Source organism: Pristis pectinata, chromosome 2 (assembly GCF_009764475.1).
Source record: "Pristis pectinata isolate sPriPec2 chromosome 2, sPriPec2.1.pri, whole genome shotgun sequence".
Taxonomy (NCBI): Eukaryota; Metazoa; Chordata; class Chondrichthyes; order Rhinopristiformes; family Pristidae; genus Pristis; species Pristis pectinata.
Window position 1 is genome coordinate 115329296 of NC_067406.1, and position 21951 is coordinate 115351246.

General features: G+C 39.4%; 1 protein-coding gene across 3 annotated transcripts in view; it reads left to right on the forward strand.

Moving 5' to 3' along the window:
- Positions 1-21458, forward strand: part of fhdc1 (FH2 domain containing 1) — an 81044-nt gene extending 59586 nt beyond the window's left edge. For all 3 annotated transcript variants that reach the window (XM_052040013.1, XM_052040005.1, XM_052040020.1), the window contains exons 4-12: positions 12-114; positions 7073-7158; positions 7252-7352; positions 8776-8846; positions 8947-9054; positions 9439-9509; positions 14318-14435; positions 15863-16027; positions 17005-21458. In XM_052040013.1, coding sequence (XP_051895973.1) covers positions 12-114; positions 7073-7158; positions 7252-7352; positions 8776-8846; positions 8947-9054; positions 9439-9509; positions 14318-14435; positions 15863-16027; positions 17005-19398 — 3217 coding nt within the window. In that variant the 3' untranslated portion in view covers positions 19399-21458. The remainder of the gene's footprint in view (positions 1-11; positions 115-7072; positions 7159-7251; positions 7353-8775; positions 8847-8946; positions 9055-9438; positions 9510-14317; positions 14436-15862; positions 16028-17004) is intronic.
- The last annotated feature ends 493 nt before the right edge of the window (positions 21459-21951 follow it).

Consider the following 21951-nt stretch of genomic DNA (forward strand, 5'->3'; position numbering starts at 1 on the left):
TTTTTTTTTAGGTCGAATCAGTGCATCATTGAAGATATTCGGACTGGAAAGAGTGAGGCTTATGGATCTGAAAAACTGCGCGAGCTTCTCAAAATATTACCAGAGGCAGAAGAGGTCAGACATGTCAGCAATAACTCTTTTACTGCCCCATAATGAGAATGGATCTGATGATTAATTGGTTTCAGAATATGGGATGGTTCAGGACATGGAAAAGTTAAGCATTCCATTTATCTGGTGCTGCCAGCTCGTGTCTCCATTTCCCAATCCCTCAGATCTCTATCTAGTTCTTTTTGTACACTATCTGCCCTTCTGAATAGAACATTCCTTGTGTCCAATATCTACAGTAATAGTAAAACTGTCTGTGCACCTTCCCTCTTTCAGTCATAAGCTCCACAAATTTGTCTGATCTCAAACACATGAGAATTGTTTGTCTAGCTGCTTCAGAATCTGGAGCTATTGAAAATTGCTTTCGTGTGCCTTCTTTTTGACAGAGTAAATGGTCCCAGATTTCTGGACTTCTTTACAATTCAAAGCAGTGGCACAGCAGTTAGTGCTGCTGCCTCACAATTCCAGGGACCCAGGTTCAATCCTGACCTTGGCTACAATCTACATGGAGTTTGTACATTCTCCCTGTGACTGGGTGGATTTCCACTAGGTGTTCTGGTTTCCTCTCACCTACCAGGGATTTAGTGGTATAGTCCACGCTTCAAGTTGAGACTCTCCAGCTGGACCAGATGAAGGGTCTTGACATGAAACGTCGACTGTCTGTTTTCCTCCACAGTTGCTGTCTGACCCTCTGAGTTCCTCCAACAGCTCATTTTTTGCTCTGCATTCCAGCATCTGCAGTGTCTTGTGTCTCCATTGTGCTGGTATATTGATTGAGTACTGTAAATTACACCATTATGGAGGTAATTGGCAAAATAATCAAAGATCTGATGGGCTTGTGAGAAAGAATTTTAGGGTTACAGTGAATGGGACTGATGGGATTACTCTGGTGATAGGTGGCATGGGCTGAATGACTTTCTCCTGTGTTGTAGTAAGTAAGTGAATAAGAATATTTGAACTCTGACAAAATTACTGCCTCCGAGCCTGGCTGATGCATGTAGACCTGGCAAGGGATCATTAGTGGGGTGTCAAAGAGATCTTTTGCTTTCACGTGGTACATATATGAATCGCAGCTCCACGCAGTCACTCTGGAATGTTTGCAGGGAGCACCACTTCGGCTGGGGCCTTTAACCCAAACAGGAAGAAACAAATAACCAAAATATATTTATCAGATGAATCCACCTCTGTACTATCTACAATAGATATTAATAAAAATAACTGGTCATTATCACTTTGCTGATTGTGGGAACCAGGGGGTGTGCAAGTGCCATGGTATTACAGGGACCATACAGCATTTTGGATTGACCTGGGATCGTGAAAGTGCTATATAAATGCAAATATATAAATGGAAGTCCCACCAAAGTAGCTGGCACAGTTATACACTTCGGAGAGTTGACCTTGGGCATCGCCGCTGCTGGACACTAATGATCTCCTGTAGAGGACAACTGATAGGAATTCATAAGGGGAAAAGATAAATCCAATGCCATAGAAATTCCTGAATAATTATAGGCAGGCTTTGTTTTGCTCACAATGACCACTGTCACTTCATCACCAACTAGAAAATTTCAAGTTTCCAGCATGAATCTAACCGTGAACTCTCCATTCTGTGTTTGGCAATTCTGACCTGCTATGACATTTTCTAATTATCTAAAACTATATTTAGCTTTAGCATATTAATATTATCCTTATTTTGCAACAAAAGCTTTGATTCAAATCATCCTGCTCACTTTTTGTTCTTATTCTTGCTTGGGATGTAGACATCATTGGCGGCTGGTATATATTGTCCATAAGAACACAAGAAAAAGGAGTTGACCATTCAGTTCCTTGGGCCTGTTCTGTCATTCAACAAAATCACAGCTGATCTTCTACCGCACTCTATTTTCTTCCCATATCCCCACGTCTCTTGATTCCTCTAATATGCAGAAAGTTAGCAATCTCTTATTTGAATGCAGTCGGTAACTGAGGCTAACCTCAGGTGTAGAAATCTAAAGATTCACCAAACTCTGAGTGAAGAAACTTCTCCACATTACAGTCATAAATGCCATTGACTTAATCACTGAAGCATACATTGCAGGACAAAGGTCCATGAGCAGCTGTCCCTGCTGCACCACACTGCCCTCCGAAGGTAAAGACACACAGCAAGACCCAGAAAATTGTGACCACAGCTTGTATCTCAGAACTGACCCCGCCGAAATTTTTTCTCTCAGAGTAGTGAATCTCTGCAATACACTGCCCCCGAGGGTGGTAGAATCCAGATCATTAGATATGTGTAAGGAGGAGCAACAAATGATGCTGGAGGAACTCAGCAAATCAGGCAGCATCTATGGAGGGAAATAAACAGTTTACGTTTCAGGTCTCAAGTTCCTCCATTTCCCTCCATAGATGCTGGCTGATTCACTGAGTTCCTCCAGCTTGTTTGTTGCTCCAGATTACAGCATTTATAGTCTCTTGTGTCTCCATATTTAAGAAGGAGATAGATAAATATCTTAAAGATCAAGGAATTGAGGGTTATGGGGAATAGGTACAGAGGAAGAGTTGAGGTCAGCATAGACCAGCCACGATCATAATTGAGTCAGGCTTGAGAGACCTGGTGGCCCACTTCTCTTATTTTCTCATGTGTTCAGAGAAGGGAGGCACTGATGATGCAATTCCCGATCGCTTTCAATGCACCAGCACTTCCTGTGGTTCATTGAGGAAAAGGGTGCTAGAAGATCAGGACTTCAGACCTAACACAAAACCCATGGTCTGCAAGACAGGAATGATGGCTGTTCTTTTATATGCTCCGGAGACTTGTACTACCTATGTCAAGCATCTCAAGGCACTGGAAACAGACCACCAATGATGTTCTCCACAAAATCCTCCAATTTTTCCAGAAGGATAAGCGAGCCAAGTCAACATCCTCTCCCAGACTGATATTCCCAGCACTTAGTCAGCTTTGTTGGGTAGGCTATGTCTTTCACATGCCTGACACCATGCTCCTGAATCAGCCATCCTATTCCAAGCCCTGTCAGAGGCAAAGAGAGAAAAAGATTAATATCCTCTTTGAAAATAGACAATATCCCCATTGAGTACTCAAACTTCAAAAGGAGTATTTGTAATGGTATTGAGAACTTCAAGGCCATGCATTGGAAGCACAAGAAGCCCCACATAAATGGCAGAAGGACCACACCATCTCTCGAATGACCCACCTACCAGCCTTCTCAGGTACCTCCTGCCCATTCATGGAAATGTCTATGGTTCCCGCATTGGTCTTCGCAGTCACCTCAGCACCCACAAAATCAGAGTGGAAGTGAGTCATCCTCGATCCTGAGGACTGTCGAAGAGGAAGGTGTGTTTAGTTAATATGCAAAGTCCCCCATGATTAACCCTATCATATGCATTTCTAACTCCTTTATTTATACCATCTCTGACATCTCACCATTTAGAGGCCTATAAATGACTTCCAACAATGTTTTCTGCTCTCTGTTGCTTCGTAGCTCCACCCAAATTGATTCTAAGTTGATAACAGAAAATTCTAGGCTTTCACATGTGGAACTTTTGACTTGCATGTCTTCTGCTTGCTAAATTGATTTTCTAGTATTTCAATTTGTGGTCATATCCTTAGACAATACACCCTTACTTTTGCTAATTAGTGTTTACTTTGAAACTATTACTGCCAGGTTATCCTGTACCTTAATATCCAGATACACTTTTACAGCTGCATCACTTGTTATTTTCCATTGCTTCTCTCCCCTGCTAAGCCAATATCCTTTCTAACTACTCTACTGATGTCATCCTTTATTAATTGTGCTACCCCACCTCCTTTTCCTTTTTACCTTTCCTTCCTAATTGTTGAATGTCCTGGAGATATTTAGCTTCTAGCTTTGCTCACCCTGTAGCCATGTTTCTGTACTGGCAATTAGATCAGGTGTTTATTCATCCATTTTGCTGTGGATGCAGTGTGCTTTTAGATATAGTGCCTTTAAATTTGGCCTTTTAATATTTTTCCACACTCTGGTCCTGTTTCTGCTTGTCTTTGTTTCTGCTGCCTATTTATTTTGCTTACTACATTTCAATCTTCCATTTCCAACTTTGTTTCCCTCCTACCCTCCTGCCTCTCCTGTCAAATTATTATCCACTTACCAAGCTGATTTAAACCCTCAGTGCTCCCCAAGTGTCCTTGAAGGAAATTAGAGAAGCAGATGGGCTTTTATAACAATCCAGTCATTTCAATCAGCATAACCAATTCTTAAAACTGCAAATTTATTTAATTATTTATATTTCCGTTTACTGTGCTGAGATTGTAACTTTTATGTCTAGCAGTCAGTGGTCAGGCCTCTTATTACAAGCCCAGGAAATTAACCACTTTGCTACCATATTTGCCCTGCTATTGCTGATATCAGTAAGTAATGCGGCCTTAGACCAGTTATACTTATATTAGTCTCCTTTCACATCTGTCTTTTAGCCTAGTTACAGGGTTTTATCTTTATCAATATTCAGCCCACACAAGACCAGCCTACTTGTGGCCACTCCTGATATGCTCAGAAATTTTTACTCGCATTTTTCTTTTATAAAAGGACTCCTCCCAGTTTACCTCTACAGCTCAGTGAGTCTGTAAGTGGGTATGTTTACCCTGCCCATGTTGAATGAAATCTCTGCGAGTCCTTTCTCTTCAGCCAGGTGTTCCATAACTCTGTTTTAAAACTCTATGCTTTCAGATATGGAACTTTTTAACTTGCATGTCTGCTTCCTAGATTGATTTATGAATACTTCACTTTGTGGCCATATTCTTACACAATCCACCCTCAGATTCTGAATTAGTGTTTGTTTTGGAGCATTCTCTTTCAGGTTATCCTACACCATAACATCCAGATACACTTTAACAGCTCCATCACTCATTGTTTCCATTCCTTCTCTCTCTTTCCTGTAAGTTTATTGAAAGTCTTTGTAGACTTTCCCTATTATAGACTGCCCCTATTCACATGAAGTTTGACCACCCGTAGAATATTTCCTGTCTCAGAACTTGCCCCAGTGTCTTGGGAATGTAAGGCATTTGCTTCCACGCAACAATGGTAAAAATGTACAATGATCATTGAATTGAAGGTGACCTTAGAGGGAGCTCCCCAAACTTGTACTTCAGAGCAGTGTACCCAAACCTTATCTTCCAGAATTGAGGACCATTAAGAAGTTCACAGTTCAAGCCCTTCCGCATGGAGAACACACTAAAAAGGATCCTGAGTTGTAGCACTAGACTCATTAGAGGAAAAACAAGGAAATCATAACACATCCAAAGCAGTTATTAATCTTAAACAATTCACCCTGGTGCTTGCTATTGGTGGGCATCATAAGTATCCTCATGTCTATTCTGAAACCTCTACAAAATGCAGCCAAAGTGTCAGCAGCATTTGAAGTGGATGGTTGCTAATATTCTGAAGAGGAAATTCAGATGTCCTTCTGGAACACTCAAAGGGCTCATAGTCAAAGAGCATGGAGTGAGGTCTTAAGGCCCAGTGTGTCCATGCCAGCCACCAAGTACTTATCTATACTAATCCCCTTTTCCAACACTTGACAAAGTCTTCTATGCTATGTTGTTTCAAGTGCTTATCTAAATTTTTCCTTAATGTTGTAAAAGTACCTGCCTCCATCACCTCCTCAGTCAGTGTGTTCCAGATTCCAACTACCCTCTGGGTGAAAAAATTCTTCTTCAGATCTTCCCTAAATCTTTCCTTCAATCTATGCCCTCTGGTTATAACTACCTCTGCTAATGGGAAATGTGTCTTACTACCTACCGTATCTATGCCCCTCATAATTTTGTACACCTCTAACAGGTCCCCCATCAGCCTTCTCTAGTCCAAGGAAAACTAACCCAGTCTTTCCAGTCCTAAATGCTCCATCCTAGGTAATATCCTGGTTAATCCCCTCTGCACCCTCTCCAATGCATTCACATCTTTCCTACAGTGTGGTAACCAGAAATGTACACAGTATTCTGGCTGTGGCTTATTAATGTTTTATTTAGTTATACCACACCTTTCTACTCTTATGTTCTGTACTCTGGCTAATGAAGAGAGTATCCCACATTTCTTTTTAACCAACTTATCTACTGCTGCTGCTGCTTTCAAGGATCCTCGGACATATACACTGAGGTCCCTCTGTTCCTCGTTACTTCCTTGGTTCCCACCATTTATTTGTATATCCTTGCCTTACTAGTCCTCCCAAAATGCATCATGTCACATATTTTAGAATTAAATTCCATCTGTCATTGCTCCTGTCCATCGTATCAACGCATAACATGGCTAAGACTTTCTCCTCAATATCAAAACACTATCAACTTTTGTGTCAGGACTGTGGATTGTAATTTGTTTTGGGCAGTGGGCTATAATTTGTTTAATCTCTCAGAATAATATCATATTATATCGTTTCAGCATGAGCTTTGGCAGTCTGGGGCTGCTGGCTGGTAGACATGTGTAATGGTGGGGGAGGGAGCAGGAATGTTGGCATTCACATGCCAGTGGATTCCTGATCCATGGTCATAGCAATACCTTGGGGCGCCTGTTCAACCAGGCCACTGATCTGCTGTTGTAACCTCAGTCACTGTTATCACCCACATCTCTTAATATCCCTGGGATGCAAAGCAACTGGTCTTGGGAATTAATCACTTTTTAGTCCCTTTATTCTGATTACTTTAACTTTGCTTACATTCATTTTTGTGTATCCTGCACCAAATTTAGTGTTAGTTTCCTTGCAATGTTCTGACATGCTTCTATTATCATAAATTAAGATGCTAAATGATAATTCATCATATCCACCATTTTCTTCATTTTAATACCATGGTTATTAGTTTTCAAGAGACTCATATTGGTCTTGTCTGCTATCATTACCCTAAATTAATAGTAACAAAAATTATATTATTGATTTTTTTTCATCCTTTGTAATTGTTAAACAAAAATGGGGCAAAAATTGTTATTGATTAAATAATATCTCTCTAAAGGTAAAGAAATTACAAGCCTTCAAAGATGATGTGAACAAGCTGTCACTTGCAGATTCATTCATGGTGCTGTTGATACAGGTTCCAAGGTAAGGTAGCAGCATAACGCACAGTTCTTCATAATTAATAATTAAATATACAAATTATTGATTATTGTTTTAAACAATTTTGTTGGTTTGCAGCTATGCTCTTCGGATGGAAGCCATGATTCTTAAAGAAGAGTTTACTCCTGCCTGCTTCGCATTACACAAGGAAATGAAAGCAATGCAAACAGCTACAAAAGGTAATTAAAATTGCTGGTGAATTACAAAACTATTTGCCCATTACTTGGTTGAAAAATGGCTATATATTTCTGCTGGGTAGCTGTGTGAGCTAAGAAGAGGATGCATAAGGACTTCAGAGATATATAGACAGGTACAGTTAATTGGCAAGGACATGGCCCTGGAAAAACAGTCTGGAAACATGTAAAGCCACATATTTTGGTTAAAAAAAATTGGAAAGGTGAAATATTTTTTTAAATGGTTAGAAATTGAAAGGTGTTGTTCAGAAGGACTTCAGTATTCTCGTAAACAAAGTTAACATGCAGCAAGTAGGAGGTCATATGGTATCTTGCTTGGCTTTTATTGTAAGAGGATTTGAGTATAAGAGTAGAAATGTTCTGCTCCAATTATATAAAGCTCTGGTGATAATGCATCTGAAATATCCTGAGCCAGTCTCGTCTCCTAATGAGAGGAGTGCAGCTAAAGTTCACCAGATTTATTCCTGGGGTGACAGGTTTGTTGAAAGTGGAGAGGTTGAGCAGACTGGGCCTGTACTCTCTGAGGGATGATTCCATTGAAATACACAACCTTCTTACAGAGCTTTGTCAAGAGTAGATGGGGCTTGTTTATCTGAAGTCAGGGAATACAGTCTCAAAGTAAAGGGTTATCCATTCAGGACTGAGATGAAAAGAATTTTTTTCACCCAGAGAATAGTGAATCTTTGAAGTTCTCTATCCTAGAGAGCAATGGAGGCTTAGTCATTGAACGTATTCAAGACAGAGATCAATGGATTTTTAGATGTTATGGGAATCAAGGAATATAGCATTAGTGCAGGGGAGTGGTGTGAGGTAAAACATGAGTAATGATCTTATTGATGGCAGTATAAGTACTTCTGCTTCTATTTCTAATGGTCTTACATGGCATATTATATTTGTTCCATTTTATGATAAAGACCTGGTTCCAAATTAGCCTTTATGTTCAAGCTCAAGTCTTTTGTACCTGGGCAATGATACAGCTACAGTTCTCACTCTTGCCCATGATTCCTTGGAACTAGCTAAAATCAAGAGTGTGTGTGTGTGTGTGTGTGTGTGTGTGTGTGTGCGTGCATGCGTGTGCACGTGCGCGCATCTTTGAGGATTTCTTAGGCTCAGTTAAGTTGATCATATTCACTATTTAGACTGACATCAATCACTGTTTAGAGTCACACACAAGTAATGTTCACTTAAGGAAGGGGTCATAGTGTCCAAGAAGCAAACTCCACAGGGATATCACTCCTTTAAGAAGTGGAGGGAAGAAAGCATGAAAGTGGGTATCTATTCAAAGGTTTAGATCAATAGCCGTTGAATAACAGTTCATTCCCTTAAAAAGTTCTAAATACGCTGGCTCTTGATGCTTTTCATGGTCCTTTTTGGAACTAAACTTTGAAATCTTATTAACATTTTGCAGAACTGATGACCTGTGAGGAACTTCATGCAATTTTACATTTGGTTCTACAGGCAGGCAACATCATGAATGCTGTAAGTGATTTATGCTGCTTCCTCTTTTGTTGATTTTGATACCACAAAGCTTCTGTGTGTCATTCTTCTCCATTGATTATTTCTTCCCATTTCTCTACAGGGAGGTTATGCAGGAAATGCTGTGGGTTTCAAATTATCTTCTTTGTTGAAACTAGCAGACACAAAGGCAAACAAGCCAGGAATGAACTTGCTGCACTTTGTTGTTCTGGTTTGTATTTGCATATTATTTCCTCCCGTAAATGCTTTAACTGTCATTTAGTCACTTAGTTTTAATAGATGAATGAATGGATTTTTGTTTTCCTGGAATCATGATTTCTTGGAATTGGTTGAAAAGTTGAAAACTTTCAACTAGTTTTCAAAAAGTTGAAAACTAGAAAATAGCAATTATTAAAGATTCTTGGCTGATAAGATGCACTCCCATCTCCAGAAGATCTTAATTCATTTTTCTTTCGGCACATTAGAATGAGTATTTGCAAATAACAAAGTTCTTTGACTACTACAAATGAAGGTGAAATGTTATTTCAGTTGTGATGTTTATTCTTCATATAAAAGGGAACATGCCGGTAACAATGATTACTTTTTTTTCAAACAGGAAGCACAAAAAAAGGATGCTGCTCTTTCAGCTTTTCCTGAAAAGCTAAAGCATGTTCAGGAGGCAGCCAGGTAATGAAGTTCTATTTGTCTCATCTCCTTTCTCTCCTCTCACTCTATCACTTCCTATTATTCCCTCACACATACAGATACAGAAATCAGCTGTAGGAAAACAAATAAGGCAGCAACATGAGGAAATGATCATCAAATTATAAATATATCCCAAAAATGTTCAGTAGAATTCAGAAAAGTTATTTTCTGAAAACAAATTTTGGAAGACACACCTAAATCTTTTTGGTTCAGATACACTTTCCAGATATTCCAAAACCAAACCCCACCTGCAGCTGAGTTTAATGAAATGTTTGTGTTTGTCCTTACCTTTTTGTTTCCATCACGTACCTGCAGTCTGCTATCTAAACATTAGTGCTGCTTAGCTTTGTTATTACCTGACTGTTCGTGCTGGAAACTGCAGGCACAAATCTGAGCAACTTAGCGCAGGATAACCTCTCAGCATTGTGGGCAAATGCACTATGTGAAGTGTTACCAAGAAACTGCTTGCACATTCAATCCCTGATCTGTTCATTGAGTTACGAATAGGATGGATTAAACAAACTGGACACTTCAATTTTCAGATGCCGAAAGATGTGCATTATAATTTCAGAATCTTCCATTTTTATTTTTTATGTCCAGCATCTGTGGTGAGGGAAACTGAGTTAATGTTATAGGCTGAGGATCTTTCATCTTAAAACTTATCTAGTTCACTGTCCTTCAATGTAAGAAATCCCTACCCATTCTGGCATAATTTGACTCCAGATCCACAGCATTGTGGTTGACTCTTAACTACCCTTCTGCTGTATACTAATTGCTATGTTTATCCAGAATCAACTGTGCTGGCCAAATCCTAAAGGACATAGCTGCCATATTGGATCTGTGGCAGGTAATCAGCAAAGCAACACAAACGATAATCCTACTTGTGTTTGTGTTCTCATCAATTTACCTATTGCTAGTGTATCTGTGTATGACAACATTAATAGGAATGGCCACTTCACTGTTCTTGTAGACCCATCTTCAACCTTTAGGACATCCTTCATTGTATTGTGTGGCACTGTAATAATGCTAAATGGGATAGACACATACCAGATCTGACAGCTTAAAACTGGGCATCCACGAAGTGCTGTGGGCCATCAGCAGCAGAAATATACACCACTACAACTGTAACCTTAAATAAAAGCAGAAAGTGCTAGAAATACCAAGCAGGTCATGTAGCATCTGAGGAAAGAGAACCAAAGTTAATGTTTCAGGTTGAAGACCTTTTTGTCAGAACTGGGAAAGAGAGTTAGTTTTAGGCTGCAGAGAGGGTGGGGAGGGATGGATAGGTTAAAGGAAATATTTTCTTATATGGTGAGGTCAGGGTTCCTGTGGAAATAAACTATTGATGAATCTATCTGGTTGATAGGTTAATGAGGGAGAGAGAGAGTGAGAGAGAGAGCACAAATAAAGGAACATAAAAGTGGTAAGCTGCAGAGCTGTCAGAAACGCCCAGCGGGTAAGGTCATGCTGATGAAGAAGGAAAAGCGGTGCCAGTATTACAGATAGATGAACTACAGCAGAACTGGACAGTTCTGATACAAGCAAAGAAAGCAAGTTAGCTGAAGTTGTTGAATTTGATACCGAGTCCAGAGGTTGCAATGTGCCCACATGGAAGTTGAGGTGCTGTTCCTGAAGCTAATATTGGACCTCATTATAACCATGCAGGAGGCCACAGACAGATAGATCAGAGTTGGAGTGGGATAGAGACATACCTAAACATACCAGACATATCTAAACATGAGGTCCTAACCTGACAAAGCCAAAGTGGGACAATATCTGTGTTAAACAGCAAGAGTAATCTGAGTAGGGTGAAGTGACCTCATTAGTAATGGATCTGGTCAAAGCTCTATAGTCATTCAAGTTGTGAATGGTGATAGACAATTAATCAGCAAACAGGAAGAGAAGGCTCCACCATTTTCATAAAATGGTGAAAATCACCATTTTCACTGTTGAAAGGGCTCAACACATGATTGCAAAAGACAAGGCCGAAGCATTTTCAACCATATTCAACTAGAAGTGCTGACTGAATGATCTTCCTTAGCTTCTTTTTGAGACACCATCATAGAAGCCAGTCTTCAAGCCAATCAAGCAATCAAGAAATGGCTGAGACTACTGAATACTGAAAATATAATGGGACAAGACAACATCTTGATTTAAGGAGACACAAGAGACTGCAGATGCTGGAATCTGGAGCAACAAACAATGCTGGAGGAACTCAGCAGGTAAAGCAGCATCTTTGAGGGGAAAGGAATTGTCAGTGTTTTGACCCAAAACATTGACAATTCCTTTCCCCTCACAGATGCTGCTCGATCTACTGAGTTCCTCCAGCGGATTTTTGTTGCTCTTGACTTAAGAACTGAGGCCTTGCTGTCCACAGTCATCTGTGCTTCCAGTCAGGCTGTTCCAGTACACTTCAACTGGTGCTGCAATGCTGTGAAGGAAATCTCACATTCCATTTAGGGAAGGCCAGGCTTTAGACTCAGCATTGCCCAACATTCTGAAAAAAATGCCAGGTAGATCCTGTATGTAAAAAGGACAGATCCAATCCAGTTAACTACCAGCCAATTGGTCTACTCTCAGACATTAGCAAGGCAATGGAAGGTGTCATTGGCACTTGCTCACCAGTATCCTACTTACAATTGTCCAGTTTGGGTTTCACCAGAACAACTCTGCTCCAGTCCTCATCATGAACCAAAGAGCTGAATCTTATAGTGAGGTGAAAAATTTTAGTGTTGGAAGTCATACCTTACACAAAGGAAGATGATTGGTTGTAGGATGTTAATCATCCCGGTCCCAGGACAGGGCTTCACTGCAGGAGAGCAGTATCCTAGGCCCAACCATCTTCAGCTGCTTCATCAATGACATTCCTGCCATTATGAGGTCAGCAGTGGGGAGGTTGGTGATGACTGCATAATGATTTAATTTCATTCACAACTCCTCAGAAAATTAATCTGTGCGAGCCTGCATGCAGCAAGAGCTAGGCAACACTCAGACAAGGCTGATACGTGGCAAGTGATAGTTCTGCCACATGTGTATCAAGCATTATGATTTCCAAGTGGGTATAACAACCTACCCTTGATGTCCAATGGTGTTTGCATTGCCAAGTCCCCCACCATCAACATCCTGGAGCTAGCCACGTAAATACTGAGGCTACAGGAGAAGGTCAGAGGTTGTGTATTCTTTGATGAATGAGCCACCTCCTGAAACCCCATCAACAAGGTGTAAGTCAGGAGCTTAATGGAATACTCTTCACTTGCCTGGATGTATGCAGCTCCAGCAATACTGAAGAAGTCCAAAACTACTTAGGACAAAGCAGTTCACTTGATTGGTATCCGTCCACTACTCTAAACACATATTCTCTTCACTCTCAGTGCACTGTGGCTATAGCATGTGCCAACAACAAAACGCACTACAGTTACTTTTCTCAGCTCCTTCAACAGCCCTTCCCAAATCTGCGACTTTTACCACTAGTAGGTGTATGAGAACACCACCACCTGCAGGCTCTCCTCCAAAGTGCACGCCATCCTGACTTGGGAATATATCACTGGTCTTTTATCAGTGCTATGTATAAAGCTTGGCCCTCCCTACATAACGGCATTTTGGGATTTCCTTCGCAGCATGATTGCACTAATTCAAAAAGGCAACTCACATCCCAAAACATAAAAAACTGGAAGACCAAAAGTGAGATAGACCAAAAATTAAAAATATTCTTTGGTTTAAAGATAAAATTCCTGAATAAATGTTATTAAGAATTAAATTATTGGAAATTGAGATTTGATTATTGTCTAAAAGGTGATTATGTATGCCACTGGAAAGCTTAGTAAAATAATATGTGCTTGCATTGATCAGGATGACTGAGCATTCATTCTCACTGTTTATTCCATACAAAGTACCTGTGGTATGTGGGGCTGACAGAATAATGGTGTGGCAATTTTACTACGAAAGGGAAATTAGTTTGCAGTTACTATGCTGCTCAGTCTTGGAGGGTTTCAGAAAGTGTGGCACATATCCCTGGGATCAATGGAATCCTGGGGTTTTCAATCTGACATTTTTCCCACAGCTTGTTTCTCCACAATTGTGATATTTCTTTATCTCAGCTTGCTTTGAAACTCAACCAAGTAATGGTTCCAGTATCCATTAATCTCAGACAACCACTTCATTTGGTTCAGTATACTTTAAACTGTGTAAGCACTTAACCACGGGTCAAGTGCCTCAGTAGATTTGTGATCAATTGATCTGTGTACTCGTTGGAAGGAGAGAAGGTTCAAAACAGGGCAAGAAACCAGAAAGGTCCTCAATGGTGTTACATGTTTTTAAGTTCCCATTTTCAGCAGTTAAGAATTTAAATTATGAAAATAAAATAGTGGATAAAATAACTTGGATAATGAAGTGGAAAACAGAAATGAACAAAAATACACAGCAGGTCAGTTAGCAGTTGATGCAATTTCAACCCCTGAAATGTTAACCCCTTGCCTTTATTTGTTACAGTTACTGGTTTGTTGTGGCTTTCTATTCTTCTATCCTTGTTTATCAAAGAAATTAAATATGGATGTGTTCATTTTCATAATTATCACTAGTTGTGGTTACATAATGGTATTCATACACAATATTATAGCTACTCAATGGACATGTTTACAAAATGAACTTTGTTGTTCTTTTCCTTTGTAATACTGCATCTTGATTATTGATCTGTTGTACATGGAGGCTTCACCTGAGACAAGCCAGTGGTATTGCCAGTGTCTAGTATTTTTAATGGAAATTCTAACATGTTTTAAACATTTTCCTTTCAGATTGTCAGTTGATAGCATTAATGCTGACCTACATTCACTTGTCAGTAGAACAAAATGGATGGAAGTACATTTAAAGCAAGATGTTGAACTACTTCATCAAATGGAGGATTTCCTTCAGGTGAGCCAGTATCTAAAAGCCCACTTGTGCATTTCCAAATGACAGTAACATAGAGCAGAGATTAATTATTATGGTCTTGAACATATCTGATGACTGCATTTAATTTAAGAAGAGCATGGAACTCTTTAAGCTCTTGCAGTAGATAGCCCAACTAGGAAGATTAACAAATGTAGGTCTGTCTGTTGGTCTACTGGTAATCTTAATCTCTTCACATTGTGCCTATCTCAAATGTCCAACGTTCCTCATGGGCTTTGTTTGAATATATAGTGAATACTCAAAGTTTAGTTCTTGAGTACAGAATTTAACCCACAACTAGGGAGATCAAATAACATACGATTGCTGTGTACATTGATGACTTGTGGCAGTCTTCCCTTGTGTGTAATAAATCCATATTCAATGCCTAAACAAAGAGTATTCTGTTTCTGGCATAATTATAGTATTAAATATCTGTTCAGCATTTCTGAAAGAGAGCAAAAAGAACATAATTATTATGCTAAAAAGATTTGGCTGCCATTTTAAAAATTGGACTTTATTCAAAATTAAGTAACACAATAAAATCCAATTTTATTAGGTCAATAACAGAGCAAGAAAATTCTAGCTTTGTTAATGACAGCGTAAAAATGGATCAGTGGTATTTAGCATCTGTGCTAATGCAGGAACAAATTCTGAATATGCAACTATTCTTGGAGTTATCGTTTAGAGAGTTTGTGTTTGAATTCTGTTTCTACCAGCAGCAGTGAAATATGTGATGGAAACATGCATGCCCAAGGAAGAAATACTTATAAAACACAGAGGTGGTAATAAACTTACAAACAACTAGAGGGTTTTGGTTCTTTCTTGTAGAATTTCTGCAGCTTTCTGTAAATAGTGAAAGTGAAGATGGAGAGTGTGTGATCTAAGACAGGAACTCTCATAGAATTAGATAAGTAGGAGTAGGAGCAGCCATTATGGTCCCTGATCTGACCTCACTTTTCCTATCCGTTTCTCCCCTTCCCCTCTCCTCTCTAACTACCTCCCCCGTACCCTATAATTCTTGACTTTTCTGTAGACAAGATAAATGCCTATCTCAGCTTTGAATATATTCATTAGGGAAAGTACTGTGCCGTTTTACATTAGGCCAAATGACAGATGAGATTCATTATTTACTTTAACGATTAAATTAATGATCTCAGTAGAAGGCAGGTACTGACTATCTTTTAGTGTCATCTGCTCCTTAAATCTTAATTACAGTAGTTCAGAAGAACAAGAAAACTACTTTTACAGAAGCTTTCAAAAAAATCATAGTTATGATGATCAGATTTGAGGATCAGTTTATTATTATATAACTTGTTAGATATTTTGCAGTTAATAATGATTGAAAATAAAGGGACAATATTCTTTGATGTTTACCCCATGTTTGCTTATGTACTGCATATCTTACACTGCAGCAAGCTTTGAGAGAAGTGGACAGATTAGAGGAAGAGCGGATGGAATTGCAGAGGGAAGCCAACACTCTCATCGACTTCTTCTGTGAAGACAAAGAAACAATGAAATTAGAAGAATGCTTCAAAATTTTTCAAGACTTCTGTGATAGATTCAAAAAAGCTGTTAAGGTAAGTGGGCACACAACTCCACTGACCTGCCATATGACAGCTTTGTGGACCATTTTTCAGGTTTTGGAATGAGGGATTTCTGATAGCCTCACTGTCACTGAGTGCAGATGATTATGTTCACTGAATGACGAAAGGAAAGTTCTCATAACTCTTAAACCTAAAATTTGAAGTATGTCTCAAAATAAGGCAACAACTGAAATTACTATAAATGCAGCTGAGCATAGTATCAGACAATAAGAAAAGCAGCCTTATTTTACAAAATAATTGAGGATGATGATTCATTTGGTGAATGCACTGTCCCATGCAGATTATGAAACATCTGGTACAGACCTTCCTCTGCATTGACTGGGTTTTCTCAAGCAGGACAGCACTAGGTGGAGAGGAGAGAAATAAACTAACTTTTCCAATCCTGATGCTTATCAGTGATTTAAACTAAAATTTATATATACAGACATTCAATGAGGATAGAATCTAGATCAGTTATGATTACAGAATCGTGAATTGTTATCGACAGCATGGAGGAAGGACATTCAGCCCATTGAATCCACACCCATGAATGGCCATCATGTCTAAAGACCACAAGATTAATGGGTTCACTAGACAATATCAACATCTTCCCTAGAAGGGGGGAGACGTTACTCATGAACAAATTATTCTAAGAAGAAAATTATTGAATTCTATTTGTGGTTTTCAAACATTTTCATGCACACAGTATTTCTCTGAAATATCATACACAATTTTATGATAGGAGGAGTTCTCTGAGATTCTTCTGACTTTGTCCAAAATGTTAGTTTAAGTTGAATCATATTGGACGAGATTTTTGTTTTATATATTCATGCCAACATGATACAGGAAGTATCATTACTTAATTTTATAGTTGATGTGGGACTTTGTGTTTAATTTATTTTAAAGGTTGAAAAGGAAATTGTCATGAAACTGAAATAATTACTGAAAACTTAAATCTCTGTACCCCATAGGAAAACAGAGACAGAGAAATTAAAGAACTCCGTCAACAGCAGAGGCTAAAGGAATTGGAAGAGAAACGGCATTCATGGGCTGCTGGTGAACGAAGTGTCTTTGGAAGGAGCAGTAGTGAAAATGATGTGAAACTGCTCATCACGGATGGACTACATGACCTTATAGCTTTCACTCATCTAAGATCTCAAAGCCCTGGGGGTTTAAAGAGAACTAGAAGCAGACGCACACGGTTATCCGAAAGCACTGCTATTGACAGCCATCTATTGTCATTTTTACAGGCTGCTAGTACAGATGAACAAGCTAAATCAAATAGTATGCCTCGTTCTGTTGCACGTTGCTCTAGACAGAGAGCAGCTTGGCAAGAGGTGTCAGAAACTCGAGATGGAAGCTTAGATAGTACCTACTTTGACTCTGATCAGGGCTCTGCTCATGACACAGCTATAAAAGATGGCCGTCTCTGCATGGCTTCGGCTGAGCCTTGTACTACTAGGAATACAGAGACTGCTTCTACACAGAACTTCAGTATCACAAAAACTGCAAGTGAAATAGGACAGAATGGACAAGATGCCTACAATAACAATGAGAATATAGTAAAGGATAGGGGTCACACAGAGTACAGAGACACCACAAACTTAAACCAGATGATTGCCTCTAAACAGCAACTTGAGCATCTAGAAGGTTTACAGACTTTCAATTACTCCAATTTTAAAGTAGCTGACTGTAGCCAAATGACGACTTCTGATGAGGTTACACTAACAGACCTGGAGTACACCGAAGACTTGAGTTTGCAGACTCCTTCAACAGATGTGGGTTTGCAGACGCCTAGTACTGATGTGAGTGTACAGACGCCAAGTACAGATGTGGGGGTGCAGACGCCAAGTACAGATGTGGGTGTGCAGACTCCTAGTACAGATGTGAGTGTGCAAACTCCTGGTACAGATGTGAGTTTGCAGACTTCTGATACAGACGTGAGCCCCCTGATGTTTGGTACTAGTTTAGGCATTCAGACTTCTACCGTCTCTGATTCTAGTGTATTTTCTTCGAGTCTAGTCTCAAAGAAACTTAGTTGTGATGATGGTGGATTTTACTGCATTACAGGTTCTCTGCATTCACCACAGAAAGTAAAGAATGAAAAAAGCACTGAAATATCCATCCAGAGTTCAGATGCAATAACAACACCTGATGATTCTGTTTCAAATAAGGAGAGCAGAACCGTGTTTTTTGTTTTGGGATACACAAGTGATGGAGGAGATTGTTCTGAAGCCTCAGAGAAATGTGAAGTAAAAGCTGACTGCCAGGAAATCGAAGAAGAATCACAAGAGAAATTTGAAGGTCCTAGCAGAGATCAGACAGAAGTTTCTAACAATTTGGCAGTCGTGAAAAGGGACATTGCCCCCATTCCTATCACAAAAAGTACAAACATTAACAATGATACTGCTCTTGAGGCAGCCTCTGAGAAAATAAACTTACCAAAGGAAGCAAAGCAGATTTCCAGTTTAAAGCAGCCCAGTACAGTTAAAGGAAAAGCCTTGCCCACTCCAAAAACAACTTTGCAATGTTTAAACAGTGCAGATCCTCCTAAATCTTCAAGGACAACAAACCGCCCTAATAACGAGGAAATAAAAAGGGTCTTGCCGATATCAAAGTCAAGCAGAAGATCAAATAGTGTCAAAAGACTAGAAGCAAAAGCATTAAGCAGTGATGAACCAAAACACTCTCAAAAGGCCTTAGGTTCAAATTGGCGAGATAACTGGTCAAAGACTTCTCGCAGGTCCAGCTATCCAGTGACAGAACAAAAGCCAACAAAAGAGATTGTTGCTTTGGGTAATAGTATCCCAAAGCGGAAAGACTCCTTCAGAAAACCTAGTGCTATGCCAGTCCGAAATATCTCCAAGCCAAAGCCTGATGAAAGCAGTAAGATCTGTCGCTCAGTTACAAGAGGTCTCCCTAAGCCCAGCACAAACACAGGTGGAGCAACAGAAACCATGGAGGGAAATAGTTTAGCCATGCCAACTTCTATCCCCAGCTTTGCCAGAAATACTGTGGCCTCTTCCTCTCGACGCCAGAGGACAGACTCCAGACCAATTCCCAGCACACCTCAGCAGACTGCCAAGGCAACAAATCTCACCAGAGCAGTTTCACAAAGACAAACTGTGGCCAAGTACACTGGAATAAATCAAACAAAGAGCAGTGAAAATCCTAATATGAGAAGGGCAAGTACCCAAAAACTGGGGAGCAAGACTGAAGAGGAGGGTAAGGCACCAACATACAAATCACAGTCCACTTACACAGGCAACAACACTTTGCTAAAATCAACCGAAAAGAAACATCTTCCAACCACAGATTCCATTAGAAGCAAGAAAACTCCAGAAAGGGCATTGAAGTGGAAGTGAAATGCATTTTTTGATGTGTAGATTAGGGCAGTAGCAAGTTAAAAGCTTTATAGACCTTCCTGAATGGAAGTTCTCCCCTTGTGTGCCTGCAGTTCAACCTTTCATTGGTATACATTGCTGTTCTGCATTGGGTCAAAACCTGATAGGTCTTGCCTGTTGGAATGTTAGACTCCTAGCCAGAGGGGCCAGAGTCTGAATTCCAGCATTGACTAATGCTTGAGTTTCACTCGTGTGAACGAACTGTAATCAGCCACCTTTTGTGAACCATCCTTTGTGGCACCAGGAAGTGGAGCAGAAAACTGCCAGGACCAGCTCTGCCTTTTAGAAGTGTTCCTCCTGCCATTCAGTCATGAGTTAATTGATGTGCACAGAAATCTGTTGGCCTTACCCTTTTTTGCATGACACCAGGAGGCAGAGGTTGAAAATCCAGTGGGGTAATGATAAACAAAATTAAAAACGATACTCACATTCAGCAAGCAGCATGTGGTTTGTGGCAACATAATTGCTAATTCCTCAGGAAGAAGTACCGATCCATGGTATTTTCAGGATTGAGTTTGAGTGCTGCTTCTCTGTAATGGATTTTGATCCATTACGTAAAAATGTCAAAAGCTAAGCTAGCTTTATATCTTGTTGCAGTTGGTGAATGTATCTTTTTAAAATGTCAATATTAAATCTTCAAATTTTTAGAAGATGGATATTTATAGTTATGGTGGGCTGCTACTTTCTTTTTAAGGGAAGAAAGTACTGGTGCTAAGGAATAGAAATGTATAGAGAAACTAGTGAACGAATGAGTGGGCTGAAGCTTCCACTTGATTACATAGTTGCAGCACAATAATTTATTTTTTGTATTGTGAAATGAATAAGGTGTATAATACAAAGTGCATAGCATAATCTGTACAGTATTGATATACATTAGCTAAACTCCATGGATGGGGTTACCACTCCTATGTTCAGTCACTTTCACCAAGGGCTCATTACAGTTATAGGGATAGGAAGAGATTGGAATTTGAGATTTGGAGGGACTACTGTTTGTGGCCCTGTTCTGTTTTCTTACAGCTAACGTGGCTATAAAATTCTTAAACTTCTTACAATAGTTGAAATGAGTTTCTATGTTGCAGGAGTTCCCTGAGTGCAAAACACTGAACTTTGTAGAGTTCTTACTTTCAAACACAATAATAATCCATTCAATGTCGAATGTTGCTGGTGAATTTTGAGCACAAACAGTGCCATGAAACAACACCACACTTTGTACTTAATGATGTCCTTATATGTGCTAATATGTGTATGGGGATGTTGCACTGTTTCTTCGGCAGTTGTCTTTTTACTGATCTAATTAAATATGAAAGCTGCTCATTTGTCTGCAACTGCTTTGTTAGGCCTGTGCCTGTCCTAGCAATGGCGTATAGGACGTTTCCTGTTCTCATTCTGTAGTGTTTTTTATGGGGCTATATTATACCCTGATTTCTCTTCAGGAGCTACTTTAACCTAAATATTTATATATTTTTGTTAGATCTGAGATCATTATATCTCTTAACAGACACACTTACTGCCTGTGAAATGGACTAGACTGAATGTGGGCAGGTTTCTGGTTTCTGAAGCTACCCCCATTTGCTCGAGATGAATTTTTTTTTTATTGGCAGATTAAGGAATTCCAGTCTACCTTTGTTTGTATTTGAATTAGCATGGGATGTTACTATCCATCCACAATAGTGGTAGAGTTAGTCTAATATGACAAAACTGATTTTCATCCTGAAGAGCTCACACAGGTCAATTTAACAGTGTCATTTTTTTGTCTTCATAACTGACGTGTTTTTGCCTCATTTGGATTAGAGGATGTGAAATTAGTTTCATTGTACAATCCGCCCCTTGCCTGTTGCGCCCTCATATTTGTGTAACAAATCTATGAAAGCTGCTTTCCTTTACCTTTCTATTAGCATCTGCCCTCATCATGTATTAAATTGTAATGGCTCAATAGCCATTTCAAATTTTAAGATTACCTTAAATTTGTAAACAAAAGTGATGTAATTCTGTAAATTGAAATGAAGTGTTGTAGTATTTGCACGTTCCACATAACTTCTTTTCAGTCAAGTATTAAAAGTCAGTTCTGTCTCATTAAATTGTGATTGTGTTGTCTTCTTATTGCATTATCCTTTCCTGGTGAAGCTTCAAAAAGATTAACTGTTAGAGACTGTGGGATCTAAATTGGGCCTAGGGATGTGCAAAATTGGGAAGGTGATATGCCCTCCCCAATATTCAGTTCCATTGTGTGAATAATAGACATTGAATTTTGTCCCCTCAGTAGCAAGGATAGCTTCTTTGCAAAATCACACTAATTGCTATAATACTGAAGTTTGACATCAGAGGATACCAAAGAGAGATTTATGACAGCAATATTCCATCTCGGAAAAGTCTTTTTTTCCTCACATTGTCCAAAAATTCATTGATGGATTGCACCGGGAGTTGGAAGATGGAGAACTGAGCAAATGACTGTCAGATGGGGAGCAGTAGGCAGTTAGGCATGGGCACATAACAAATAGCATAATAGGACATAAC